The sequence below is a fragment of the Cherax quadricarinatus genome, chromosome 16 (genome assembly GCF_038502225.1).
Source record: "Cherax quadricarinatus isolate ZL_2023a chromosome 16, ASM3850222v1, whole genome shotgun sequence".
NCBI lineage: Eukaryota > Metazoa > Arthropoda > Malacostraca > Decapoda > Parastacidae > Cherax > Cherax quadricarinatus.
Window position 1 is genome coordinate 38,372,051 of NC_091307.1, and position 15,198 is coordinate 38,387,248.

Below are 15,198 nucleotides of genomic sequence, written 5' to 3' on the forward strand. Positions count from 1 at the left end.
GTTCTATTTGTTAGGAAGTTATTCTACATCTGCATTTTGTTTATCCTCTATAGCATCCATGACCTTCTCAGAGTGGTCTTGTAGCTGGGACAGGCAGGAGCGACTTGCTCTAAACCTGTGTTGCCCTGGGTTGTATAACTGATGGCGATCTTGCTTCTTAGAACTCTTTCAAAGATTTTTATGATATGGGATGTTAGTGCTGTCAGTCTGTAGTTCTTTGCAATTGCTTTACTGCCACCTTTGTGGAGTGGGGCTATGTCTGTTGTTTTTAGTGACTGTGGGATGACTCCTGTGTCCATGCTCCCTCTCCATAGAATGCTGAAGGCATGTGACGGGCTTCTTGCAGATGTTGATGAACACAGAGTTCCGTGAGTCTGGGCCTGGGGCAGAGTGCATGGGCATGTTATAAATTGCCTTTTCGAAGTCTTGTGGTGGTAGGATAATACAGGTCTCCGTCAACATTCATGAGGGTTAGGGGATCAAGAACCTCGCTAATGTTGAAAAATCGTGAAAGTTTGGTGCCCCAGTATATTGTAGGGAAATATAATAATAGCATTTACTTAACCTAACAATACTGCTTCCTTAACCTATTGAACCACGAACAATCATAAAACGCATGAAAACATCATAAAATATTGTACTAGTGCCAGCCCTTTGGCAAAGAAGGTGAGAAAGACTATAGAATTCAAGAAAGAGCTTTAACCCTTTGAGGGTCGACAGGCCCTCTCCGAAACTCGTTCTCAGGGTCGGCCAAATTTCAAAAAAAAAAAAAATTATTTTTTCTTATGAAAAAATAGAGTATTTTTTTCTAAACATTATAGGCTAAACAAAAAAATTTTAGCGTCAATACTTACCGAGATATGGAGGTGTGAAATTTGCCAAAATTGAACAACATATGGTAACATCGCCGACTGCCGTCACCCGGTATTTTTCTATTTACTTTTTTATGTACTATTTTCAATTTTTTTTCAATTTTTCTTTTTCTGAGTAACTTTTATGGCCTCTGAGGCCAACATGATCAGTATTTTGTAAGTTATTTCTTTTTCAATACTACACAATAAGGGCGTAAACACTGTTGTCATTATTTTGTTTACAGAAAATATTTACACAAACAAACAATATGAAATGTTGTTTATTACTATTTTTCTATATTTTATATACACATATACAGTCACAGGACATATTTCTAGAAGTTCTGCAGCCTGTGGAAGTCTTTGAAACATGGTGTCATGCACAGTGGAGTTTTGCACTCCTCACACATAAAACGAGTGTCTCTGCGTTGTCGTGGGCGTTTTTTTGTATGTGAACAGACGTAACACCTCTTCTGAGCCTTTTTCTTCAAAGCAGTAGCAGGCAGTTTTACCAGGAAGTGATCACCATGCTTCAGACGAGCAGGTAGTTGTTGATAATTTGGTGGGCGGTCAATTGCAGGTGCATTTCCTTGGTACTTGAATACTATTTGTCTGATGACAGACAAACAGAATTCGCCGTACTGTGGTTTGTTTCTGGTGCTCATCTTATACATATTATAAGCATTGAGCATGGAAATGTCCAGAAGATGGAAAAACAGTTTGATGTACCACTTATAACTCTTGCGAACACAATCAGCAAACCCAATCTGCATGTCACATTTGTCCACTGAACGCATGTTGAAGGTGTAATCAATCACAGCTGCAGGTTTTAGAATGGGTTCATTTCTCTCTCTATGCTGCCTGCCACTGTCTGCCATTTCATTAGGGTGAATTGATGACAACAGTGTGACATCTCGTTTGTCATGCCACCGAAATGCCATGATGTCATTGGCAGCAAACGCCTGCACCTCACCTCTGCGAGTGCCAGCATCAAACCTGGGCATATGTTTTCGATTTGCACGCACTGTGCCACACACATCTGTCATGTTCACTCGCAAAAAATCACTGAGTGAGGGGCTTGTGTACCAGTTATCTGTATATAATATATGCCCCTTACCAAGGTATGGTTCTATCATTGTTCGAACCACATCACCTGAGATGCCCAATAACTTCCTGGTATTTTGCAATGTATAACTTCCAGTGTACACAATAATATCCAATACCAGACCACTGTAACAATCACAAAGCACAAACAACTTTATACCAAAGCGTTTCCTCTTGCTTGGTATGTACTGCTTGAAAGAGAGTCTTCCTTTGAACAGAATCAAAGACTCGTCAATTACAAGCTTCCTGAAGGGATAAAAATGAGTACTGAATTTCTGTTTCAGATACACAAACACATTCCTAATCTTATATAACCTGTCAGTTCTGTCAGGCCTGGTTTTATCTGAGAAGTGAAGCATACGTAACATTAGCACAAATCGATTCACTGGCATTATATCACTGAAACCTGGTGTTGCAATCAGGGGGTCTGTTGACCAGTATGATTTCACTTTGTGCTTATACACATGTGGCATAAGCATTATTGTGGCAAAGAAAAGATACATCTCAGCCACAGTTGCCTCCTTCCATTGGTGTAGACGTGATTTTGGTGAAAGTATTGTGTTTGCCATGGTGTACTCGTAGTATGTGTTGCTTTCCATGACAATACTTTTCATCAGTGGTTCGTCAAAGAACAACTCGAAACATTCCAGTTCAGTGGCATTGTTCCCAAGTGCACAAGATGGCCGTATTCCACTTTGGCTGCCATCAAACTGGTGGGGATTTGGAACAAAATTGACAGCTTCCTGCCAATCCCAGGTGCGGTCTGCTGGTGGGTACTGGACAATGACAGGTGGTTGTGGTTGTGGAGGTTGTGGTTGTGGAGGTTGTGGTTGTGGAGGTTGTGGTTGTGGAGGCTGGTGTGGTGGGGGAGTGGGGGATGGTGGCCTTTGTTCTAGATCAGCTGAGGCAGCGGCGTGGCTGGCAGCGTGGGTGGCAGCATGGCCCACTGCTGGTGCCTCACCGCCGGCACTACTACCACCACGCACATTTTCCATCCCAATTGCAACAGTATCTTCGTCATTTTCACTGTCTGTTCCTGTTGTACAGCCACGGGATGTACTCCGAGATACACTCCTTCCCCTTGGTATAACATATGGCACACTTCCAGAGCGCATATATCGTCGTATATACTGACGCTTCACTGGGGAATATTGCACTTCACTATCACTACTGGAACTAGTTTGAAGAGCTTGTAGTTCATATTCACTATCACTATCATCACCCATGCTCTCATCTGAGTCTGGGATTTGGGAAAATAGAAGTTTCCTCTTGGGTTCTGGAACAACTGAACGTGAACACGAGGGCCCAGCACCAGAGGTGGAAGGCTGAGGGTCGTCTGGGTTTTCTTCACTATTACCGATATTATGGTCATTAGTTTCGGTCAAAACCTCACTAAAACCACGAAACTCATCTTCACTGGCACTTCCATCACTATTAGAACTGTCACTGGGGAACAAAAGTGTCCCAATTCGCCGAGGAGTGAGGAGCTTCTTACCGCGAGGCATGGTGGACATTGTTTACTAAGAGGGCATTCCCACAATGCACCACTGGGTCCCAGATTTTTTTTCTACCGCGCACACTGACCACGCAGACCCATTCTCTCACACCTAGGCCTATCAGCCTTTTCGCGCGAGATTTGAGGCCGCTAGAATTTATGCGTACTAGTACGTCAAAAACCCCTACGCGTAAGACGTACTAGTATGACGAAAACCCTCAAAGGGTTAATGACGTATTGTATTCATTCTAGAGTATATGTCATGTTTCTATGTTTTTAATATTGTTTATTATGTCATAATAGATGAATTGTGATAGATAAATAAGCCATAGAGTTGATATTTGTCATCTTAAAGGACTATCTTGTCCTATCTCCAAACAAACTCTGCCACTACCACAATTCCTAAGGTATGTAGTGACATACACTTACCATCCAACTTACGACCTGCTCGACTTACGACCGTGTTTTTTATGCCAAATTTCTGGGAAATAAACAACTATTTGTGTTGTACACAGTGTTTATCCTAAACCTTACAGTATAAAATACAGTACTAACAACATAAAAAGAAAAGTAAAACATGAAGTACCAAAATAAAACAATAAAATAAAGTAATTACAAAAATGTTTTGTTGATATTCAGTAGTAAAGTTCGACTTACGACCATTTCGACTTATGACCGTTTTCTTGGAACCGAACTCGGTCGTAAGTCGGATGGTAGGTGTATTTTAAATGTAATTGGGCGGCTGGGAATTCGTCAATGTTCGAAGCCCGCAATAGTGGAAAACACGAATGTTTAGGGAGACCTGCATCAGATTTTTGAAGTGATCAAATTTTGGGGCTGTCATAAAAAAATCATTTAGATTTTTGACCCTCAGTTTGGTTAACAGCTTGCTGAACACTGAGTTGTATTGGGACTTTAGTATCTCATATATTTCTCTGCTGTCAACTGTGAAGGTCCCATCTTGTCTAAGCATGGGTTCAGTACTGGATGTTGTTTTTTCCTTAGATTTGGGGAAAACAACATCCAGTATTGGACCCCTGCTTAGACAAGATGGGACCTACACAGATGACAACAAAGAAATGAGTGAGATACTAAAGCACCTGTGTAATGTGCAGTACAATATAGCATCAGTTAATTTTTATTAGGGATTTTATGTACAGTGCTTTGAAAAATATTTGAAATTAAAATGTTTAATATGGAAAAAGCTAATAATGTCTTGTTCTGATACTTTGGTGCATATACTTTAGTGTGGTAATTTTGTATCTAGTGTTTCAGTGCATTACATATTTGAGATTGATGTTAAGAGGTTGTGGTGATGAGCTGTTTTAATTTTTTTTTTTTTTTTATCTTAGCACTGCACACACCCTGACAAATACCCGTCATTGAACAATGATGGAGGAGGAAGAGTAATAGGAGTTGGAGGAGGAAATGGTAGTGATGTTGGAGGAAGTGGTGGCCTAAGTAGCAGCAACAGCAAGAAGGAAAAGCGTACAAACACTAAACAACCCTCTACCATTAGCTTTTCAATAAAATCTCGGGAGCAAGAAGTTAACCTTGACCGGCACTCAACCTTCCCTGTGGAGTCTTCATCAACAGATGATGAGGATATGGAAGAAGAAGAAAGAGAGAAAAGAAGAATAGAGAGAGAAGAACGAAGAAGGAAAAGAAAATTAAAAGAGAAAGAAGAGAGGGAGAGACGTGAACGGGAGGAAAGAGAGAGAAAAGAGAAAGAAGAGCGTGAGAAAATGGAGAAGATTGAAGAGTCGACTGATGCTTCTGGTGACAATGAAGATGTTTATGACATTTTCAAATATGGTAAGTTGACACACTTACTTATTCTCTGTTAATGTAATTTAAATTTTGTTTATAACTTTTTTGATACATAGTTTTATTGCATTTTTATATGTAATTTGAATGAATTTTGTGGCCATTTTAAAAAATTGCTCTAATGAATATCTGCAACTTTTTCCTTTTTTTTTTTTTTTAAATTTCTAATTTAATAATCTTGAGCCAATGGAGAAAGGTATCTTTTCGTGAACAGCAATTTCGAGATTTTTAATTTTTCTTTTCTCCGTCCCACAACAGTAGCCTCTACTACGTAATTATAAAGAGTATTGGGGAGTTTTAAAAATTTAAGAGGGTTATGTCATTTTTTGTTTTGAATATACAGTTCTTATTGCTTACTATATTGCTACCAGTAGGGAAAACTGGAATAATGATTGGGTCTAATTTACTACTTAAACAGAAATGTACATCTTTCTCCAAACACTTTCTTGGCTTCTCGGTTGTGAACATTCTAGTATGCAACATACAGCATCATTCCTCAAAATGTTTGCTGATTAGAGTGCATTTATTTTCTGATGATCTAAGTGAAGTAGTTTTTTTAACTCTATACAAGAGAACCTACTAATGTTCCACAACGTGATATTGGTAATTGTTTCTAGACATGGAAAGAAATTCAGTGCACTAGTGTTTAAATTTGTAACTTGTAATAAGAGAAGTATAATGCAATAATTAAACATCATATAATGGGTCAAAACATTTCAGTGTTGAATAATTACCATATTCGAAGTCATCCCTCAAGGCTGTTAAAAAAAGTCAAATGAAATGGATATACAGTACAGATAGTTAAATGCTCTCATTTATCTTATGAGCACAAGAGCTGAAGTTGAAACCTGTGCCTCAGAAAGCTTCAATTCCTGCAAAAAAAAAAAAAAAAAAAATAGAAAGTTTTTAATGTTTCATAATAGTACTAAGACTAAAAAAATCTGTTAATTGCATTTATTCCCTAAGGTATAGAACTTCCTGTTTTGTGGTTTCTATCCTTTCTTACTGTTTTGGTGATATTCTTGGCACCAGCCAGTGTCATTATCAACTGTCATTTTTCTCATGACTTACCAAGTATACATCCCAATATCAAATTCAATATTTTGTTTACTGACAGGCTTACATAGTTAGGCATAGCTTCCATTGTAACTTCTGCATTATATTTTGTTTTACAATATTTCCTAGTGTTTTTGAACCAGATGTCTTCTCAGACTTTTCATAACTTGCTGGTGTTGACTTTTTTTTTTTTTTTTTTTTTTCCTCTCAACAAGTCGGCCGTCTCCCACCGAGGCAGGGTGACCCAAAAAAGAAAGAAAATCCCCAAAAAGAAAATACTTTCATCATCATTCAACACTTTCACCACACTCACACATTATCACTGTTTTTGCAGAGGTGCTCAGAATGCAACAGTTTAGAAGCATATACGTATAAAGATACACAACATATCCCTCCAAACTGCCAATATCCCAAACCCCTCCTTTAAAGTGCAGGCATTGTACTTCCCATTCCCAGGACTCAAGTCCGACTATATGAAAATAACCGGTTTCCCTGAATCCCTTCACTAAATATTACCCTGCTCACACCAACAGATCGTCAGATCCCAAGTATCATTCATCTCCATTCACTCCTATCTAACACGCTTATGCACGCTTGCTGGAAGTCCAAGCCCCTCGCCCACAAAACCTCCTTTACCCCCTCTTTCCAACCCTTTCGAGGACGACCCCTACCCCTCTTTCCTTCCCCTATAGATTTATATGCTTTCCATGTCATTCTACTTTGATCCATTCTCTCTAAATGACCAAACCACCTCAACAACCCCTCTTCTGCCCTCTGACTAATGCTTTTATTAACTCCACACCTTCTCCTAATTTCCACACTCCGAATTTTCTGCATAATATTTACACCACACATTGCCCTTAGACAGGACATCTCCACTGCCTCCAACCGTCTCCTCGCTGCTGCATTTACCACCCAAGCTTCACATCCATATAAGAGTGTTGGTACTATTATACTTTCATACATTCCCTTCTTTGCCTCCATAGATAACGTTTTTTTGACTCCACATATACCTCAACGCACCACTCACCTTTTTTCCCTCATCAGTTCTATGATTAACCTCATCCTTCATAAATCCATCCGCCGACACGTCAACTCCCAAGTATCTGAAAACATTCACTTCTTCCATACTCCTCCCCAATTTGATATCCAATTTTTCTTTATCTAAATCATTTGATACCCTCATCACCTTACTCTTTTCTATGTTCACTTTCAACTTTCTACCTTTACACACATTCTCAAACTCATCCACTAACCTTTGCAATTTTTCTTTAGAATCTCCCATAAGCACAGTATCATCAGCAAAAAGTAACTGTGTCAATTCCCATTTTGAATTTGATTCCCCATAATTTAACCCCACCCCTCTCCCGAACACCCTAGCATTTACTTCTTTTACAACCTCATCTATAAATATATTAACCCTTTGACTGTCGTGGTCGTATATATACGTCATAGGAGATATAGGAGATACCGTGTTTGACATATCTATACACGCATACATTCTAGGGGCTTCAAATCAAGCAGGAGAAAGCTGGTAGGCCCACATGTGAGAGAATGGGTCTCCATGGTCAGTGTGCACCATATAAAAAAAATCGGGGAGCCAGTGGTGCATTGTGGGAATACCATTTCAGTCTTCCTTTTTCAGCATGTCTAGCGGTAAGAAATATGTGACTCCCCAGCAAATCTGGGACTCTTCTCTTCCCAAGTGATGCTCTAACACAGATGGAAGTGTCATTGAAAATCAATTTCATGATTTCGAGGAGTTTGAGACCAAAAGCAATGGAGGAGGAGGAGGAGGAAGAAGAGGAGGAGGAGGAGGAAGAGGAGGAGGAAGAAGAGGAGGAGGAGGAGGAAGAAGAGGAGTAGGAGGAAGGAGAGGAGGAGGAGGAAGAAGAGGAGGAGGAGGAAGAGGAGGAGGAGGAAGAGGAGGAGGAGGAGGAAGAGGAGGAGGAAGAGGAGGAGGAGGAAGAGGAGGAGGAGGAAGAGGAGGAGGAGGAAGAAGAGGAGGAGGAAGAAGAGGAGGAGGAAGAAGAGGAGGAGGAAGAAGAGGAGGAGGAAGAAGAGGAGGAGGAAGAAGAGGAGGAGGAGGAGGAGGAAGAGGAGGAGGAGGAAGAGGAGGAGGAAGAAGAGGAGGAGGAAGAGGAGGAAGAAGAGGAGGAGGAGGAGGAAGAAGAGGAGGAGGAAGAAGAGGAGGAGGAAGAAGAGGAGGAGGAAGAAGAGGAGGAGGAAGAAGAGGAGGAGGAAGAAGAGGAGGAGGAAGAAGAGGAGGAGGAAGAAGAGGAGGAAGAAGAGGAGGAGGAAGAAGAGGAGGAAGAAGAGGAGGAGGAGGAAGAAGAGGAGGAGGAGGAAGAAGAAGAGGAGGAGGAAGAAGAGGAGGAAGAGGAAGGAAGGAGGAAGAAGGAAGAGGGAGGAGGGAGGGAGGGAGGAGGAGGAAGGAGGGAGGAGGAGGGAGGAGGAGGAAGGAGGGAGGAGGAAGGAGGGAGGAGGAGGAAGGAGGGAGGAGGAGGGAGGAAGGAGGAGGGAGGAGGAGGAAGGAGGGAGGAGGAGGAGGAGGAGGAAGGAGGGAGGAGGAGGGAGGAGGGGGGAAGGAGGGAGGAGGGGGAAGGAAGAAGAAGAAGAAGAGGAGGAGGAGGAGGAAGAATAGGAAGAAGAGGAATAATAATAATAATACCTAATAATAATAATATGTAATAATATGTTCCCTTGAGGCATGAAAACAGTTCACCCCATGACAGTGACAAGATAACATCTGATAAGATCTGACCTTTGATGAGCGTAAACCAGGGTGGAGGGAGGGGGGCAGCTGTCCATCTGTCAAGAGCCAGGAGGAGGAGGAGGAGAAGAAGAGGGAGGAGGAGAAGAAGAGGGAGGAGGAGGAGAAGGAGAAGAAGGAGAAGGAGGAGGAGGAGAAGAAGGAGGAGGAGAAGAAGGAGGAGGAGGAGGAGGAGGAGGAGGAGAAGAAGGAGGAGGAGGAGGAGGAGGAGGAGAAAAAGAAGGATGAGGAGGAGGAGGAGGAGGAGGAGGAAGGGGAGAAGGAAGAGGAGGAGGAAGGGGAGAAGGAAGAGGAGGAGGATGAGGAGAAGGATGAGGAGGAGGAGGAGGAAGGGGAGAAGGAAGAGGAGGAGGAGGAGCAGGAGGAGGAGGAGGAGGAGGAGGAGCAGGAGGAGAAGACGACGACGAACAAACATTTGTCTGTCTGTCTATTTGTCTGTCTGCCAAGCTCCCTGTCTATCCGTCTAGCTCTGTCTCAGAGAGAGCCACAAGACTGTCATCATCACGTTTACTCACATCTTCAAGCAGAGTATAGCACTTTGTCTGGATTTTTTGGGTTATCCTAGGTAATTTACACTATGTATACTTGTATTTATGTGTACCTGTGAGACAGAGATAGATAGACAGAGAGACAGATTGAAAGAGATAGAATGAGGGAGAAAGATAATTAGATAGAATGAGGGAGAAAGATAATTAGATAGAATGGAGGGGAAGCAGCATCCGACCCCATTGTTTTGACAGGCGGGAGGGGGAGTGAGTAATGAGACAATATGTCATTTTGACAGCTGCCGACTCCTGACTCAAAACGATTATAAGCCACACACTCGCACCCAAGACAAGCTTGCTGAATGGTGATAATAGCAGTTTTATGAAAGTATCTAGTGACTATGTATGTGTATATATATTATAGAAACCAGAAGCAAGAAGGGAAGGCAGGAATGAAGGAAGGATGAGATGAAAGGAAGGAAAAAAGTAAGGAAGGACAGATGAAGGAATGTAGGAAGAGAGGTGGAATGCCCTCCAGGTAGCCTCCAGGTAGGAAAGGAATGAAGGAAATTAGGAAGGAAGGAATGGTGACACACGACCATTTACCTAGGATAACTACATAACACAACTGCCTGCTAATACTGTGAAGAAAACTGCTCAGACGAGGTGTTTTGTCTTTGTACATAAAAAAAACTTCCACAAAAATGCACACACACTGATTTTGTGTGTGAGAGTGTAAAACACCACTGTGTATGACACCATGTTTTATGTGTGAGGAGTGTAAAACACCACTGTGTATGACACCATGTTTTATGTGTGAGGAGTGTAAAACACCACTGTGTATGACACCATGTTTTATGTGTGAGGAGTGTAAAACACCACTGTGTATGACACCATGTTTTATGTGTGAGAGTGTAAAACACCACTGTGTATGACACCATGTTTTATGTGTGAGAGTGTAAAACACCACTGTGTATGACACCATGTTTTATGTGTGAGGAGTGTAAAACACCACTGTGTATGACACCATGTTTTATGTGTGAGTGTAAAACACCACTGTGTATGACACCATGTTTTATGTGTGAGAGTGTAAAACACCACTGTGTATGACACCATGTTTTATGTGTGAGAGTGTAAAACACCACTGTGTATGACACCATGTTTCACAGAGTTCCACAAGCTGCAGAACTTCTAGGAATATATTCAGTGACTGTATATTGGTATATATATTATAGAACAAGAGTAATAAAAAATTTTTTGTATTGTTTGTTTTTGTAAACAAGTTTTGTAAACAATATACAGTGGACCCCCGCTTAACGATCACCTCCAAATGCGACCAATTATGTAAGTGTATTTATGTAAGTGCGTTTGTACGTGTATGTTTGGGGGTCTGAAATGGACTAATCTACTTCACAATATTCCTTATGGGAAAAAATTCGGTCAGTACTGGCACCTGAACATACTACTGGAATGAAAAAAGTTCGTTAACCGGGGGTCCACTGTATTGATAATTATGTTTGTGTGCTTATTGTGTTGTATACAACGAGTGTATATATGTACATTGCACCTTACTTTGGTCTCACAGGCCACATAAGTTATGTGAAAAAATAAAATTGAAAAAAACAACAAACCTTCAAATACAAGTAAACTAAAGTTTACCGGGTGAGCGGCAGTCGCCGCTGTTGCCATACGCGGCTCATTTTCTGCAAACTTCATGCCTCTATATCTGGGTAAGTACTGATGGGAAAATTTTTTTGGGGGGACTAAAACAATCAGAAAAATAATCTTAACATTTTCATAAGAAAAAATAATTTTTTTTTTCGAATATTTTGCGACACCAGGAGACACTTCAGGATTGGGCCTTTCGACAGTCAAATGGTTAAACAACCATGGTGACATTACACATCCCTGTCTAAGACCTACTTTTACCAGGAAGTATTCTCCCTCTCTTCTACACACCCTAACCTGAGCCTCACTATCCTCATAAAAACTCTTTACAGCATTTAGTAACCTACCACCTATTCCATATACTTGCAACATATGCCACATTGCTCCTCTATCCACTCTATCATATGCCTTTTCTAAATCCATAAATGCAATAAAAACTTCCCTACCTTTATCTAAATACTGTTCACATATATGCTTCAATGTAAACACTTGATCTACACATCCCCTACCCACTCTGAAACCTCCTTGCTCATCCGCAATCCTACATTCTGTCTTACCTCTAATTCTTTCAATTATAACCCTACCGTACACTTTTCCTGGTATACTCAGTAAACTTATTCCTCTATAATTTTTACAATCTCTTTTGTCCCCTTTCCCTTCATATAAAGGGACTATACATGCTCTCTGCCAATCCCTAGGTACCTTCCCCTCTTTCATACATTTATTAAACAAAAGTACCAACCACTCCAACACTATATCCCCCCCTGCTTTTAACATTTCTGTCATGATCCCATCAGTTCCAGCTGCTTTACCCCCTTTCATTCTACGTAATGCCTCACGTACCTCCCCCACACTTACATTCTGCTCTTCTTCACTCCTAAAAGATGATATACCTCCCTGGCCAGTGCATGAAATTACCGCCTCTCTTTCTTCCTCAACATTTAAAAGTTCCTCAAAATATTCTCGCCATCTACCTAATACCTCCCTTTCCCCATCTACTAATTCCCCTACTCTGTTTTTAACTGACATATCCATACTTTCCCTAGGCTTTCTTAACTTGTTTAACTCACTCCAAAATTTTTTCTTATTTTCATTTAAATTTCTTGACAGTGCCTCTCCCACTCTTTCATCTGCTCTCCTTTTGCACTCTCTCACCACTCTCTTCACCTTTCTTTTACTCTCCATATACTCTGCTCTTCTTATAACACTTCTGCTTTGTAAAAACCTCTCATAAGCTACCTTTTTCTCTTTTATCACACCCTTTACTTCATCATTCCACCAGTCACTCCTCTTATTACTTATTACCAAATATCTTTCTACACATAGCTCAATTAAAGGCTCCCCATTTACATTTACCCCTGGCACCCCAAATTTACCTACTTCTCCCTCCATAACATTTTTATCCACTTTAGCATTGAAATCCCCAACCACCATTACTCTCACACTTGATTCAAAACTCCCTATGCATTCACTCAACATTTCCCAAAATCTCTCTCTCTCCTCTACACTTCTCTCTTCTCCAGGTGCATACATGCTTACTGTAACCCACTTTTCACATTCAGCCCTTATTTTACTCCACATAATCCTTGAATTAATAAATTTATAGTCCCTCTTTTCCTGCCATAGCTTATCCTTCAACATTATTGCTACTCCTTCTTTAGCTCTAACTCTGTTTGAAACCCCTGACCTAATCCCATTTATTCCTCTCCATTGAAACTCTCCCACCCCCTTCAGCTTTATTTCACTTAAAACCAGGACATCCAGCTTCTTCTCATTCATAACATCCACAATCATCTCTTTCTTATCATTTGCACAACATCCACGCACATTCAGACTTCCCACTTTGACAATTTTCTTCTTCTTATTCTTTTTAGTAATCTTTACAGGAAAAGGGGTTACTAGCCCATTGTTCCCGGCATTTTAGTTGACTTTTACAACACGCATGGCTTACGGAGGAAAGATTCTTATTCCACTTCCCCATGGATATAAAAGGAAAAGTAATAAGACCAAGAACTATTAAGATAAAATCAAAGAAAACTCAGATGAGTGTGTATAAGTAAACGTGTACATGTATGTGTAGTGTGACCTAAGTGTAAGTAGAAGTAGCAAGACATACCTGTAATCTTGCATATTTATGAGACAGACAAAAGACACCAGCAATCCTACCATCATGTAAAACAGTTACAGGCTTTCGTTTTACACTCACTTGGCAGGACGGTAGTACCTCCCTGGGTGGTTGCTGTCTGCCAACCTACTACCTACATATATACTAAATTAATGTGGTAATACTGCATCACAGAACTGTACAGTTTGAATTGTGATGCCCATGCACCTCTAACAAGGCAGCTACTGAAAGAACAGTGGTGAGTGTTCACCTTTGGACCACCCTACCTTGACAGGAAAAAGGTCAGTGTTAAAAAAAGAAATAGACATTGTAAAGTTGAATTCATTTTGTTTCAACTCGACAAGGCTGGAAGGATTGTATAGGTTTATACTATATTGCAAAACCTCAGTATAATGGACTAATAAGGAAGAAGGGTTGTCGGCTTTAATGAAAATCCATTGCATTGAAGTTCCCAATGCAATGGACTAGATCTGACGCAATGGAGATTTATCATACCGGTCACAGACAAAGGGTCTCACTTGTCATTGACACAGTAGGACATACTAAGAAAAAAAATAATGCAGTACGGTATTAATACAGTATTTTAATGAAGTAATGAAAAACCACTGTAAACCCAGGGGAAAACTGGAAACAAATTATGATAGTATGTGAGCGTTTGCACAGACAATAGTAGGCTGGGGCAGTAGCCCCTCACGTGAAGAATGAAAGTGGAAAGGTCATGCATGCAGCGCATACCAGACAAACCTGTAATGATTTTACCAGGCACATCCTGTACAAACATGAATACAACGGACATAGTCTGCTGCATTTTGGCTTTTGTCCGGCCAGAAAATTTAGTTTATTGTATCCCAAAATGCATTATGTGCTGAAGTATTGCTCTAACTACATGGGCTATTACATGGGATTTAGATTAGACCAGAAAGTTTAATTTAGGTAAAATTTTATATAATTTGGGTTTAGCTAGAAAAGATAAGGTCATGCTAAGAAGCCTGAATAGATTTGGTCATGCTAAGATAGGATAGGTCCAAAAGTTGCATAGGTAGGTTGCATTACAGGTTGCGTGGGCCATGTGCATAATTGTACTTTGTTGTTAGCATTTCCATTGAGTTAAATTTATTTTATAATTTAGCTAACTTTAAGAAATTAATGTAAGATTGGCAATTTATATAAATGCTTTTATTAATAAAACAGTCTTTGACTGTTGCAACAAGTTGGTTATGTTAGGAAGGGAGAAAAAAAAGGTTATGGAGATTAGTATGTTATGTGAATATTGTGCAGTGAACAAGGAAGGAATAAAATATGACTGGTGATTAGAAAGATGTGATTCAAAGATCAGAAGAAGGGTCAAGTAGATAAACTGCTGCACTGTCGGTGGATTGAATGGGGAATGCCAAAGGAAGGGTTAGAAATACTACATGAACATCCATCAGCTAGGTTGGAGTATAGAAGAGTAGGCCTTGGTCACAGACCGGGCCACGGGGGCGTTGACCCCCGAAACTCTCTCCAGGTAAACTCCAGGTAAGAATATCTCTGAAGAGATATAATCTCACATTAACATTTTGGAGGTTGGAAGTATAACATGTGCTTTTTGGAAAGTTGTGTGGGGGCTCTTTCAGTGCTGTGGGTAACCATCTAACAATGATGACTGTGGGGAAACTTCTAATGGTGAAAAATTGAATTAAGCAAGAAAAGAGGGTGAGGAGCATGCAATAATTTTATCAAAAATCACTTTTGGTTTAGTTTGGTCTTGTCAAAACTGATGGTAAACTGTCAGCAAAATTCAGAACATTTTAACTCATATTCCTAGGAATATG

At 40.5% G+C, this 15,198-nt stretch overlaps 1 protein-coding gene across 1 annotated transcript in view; it reads left to right on the top strand.

Annotated features, from left to right (window-relative positions):
- Window positions 1–4,121: 4,121 nt before the first annotated feature.
- Window positions 4,122–15,198, top strand: part of LOC128688959 (uncharacterized protein DDB_G0284459) — a 141,334-nt gene continuing 130,257 nt past the window's right edge. Inside the window, exons 1-2 of the mRNA XM_070085658.1 lie at window positions 4,122–4,151; window positions 4,803–5,265. Coding sequence (XP_069941759.1) covers window positions 4,122–4,151; window positions 4,803–5,265 — 493 coding nt within the window. The remainder of the gene's footprint in view (window positions 4,152–4,802; window positions 5,266–15,198) is intronic.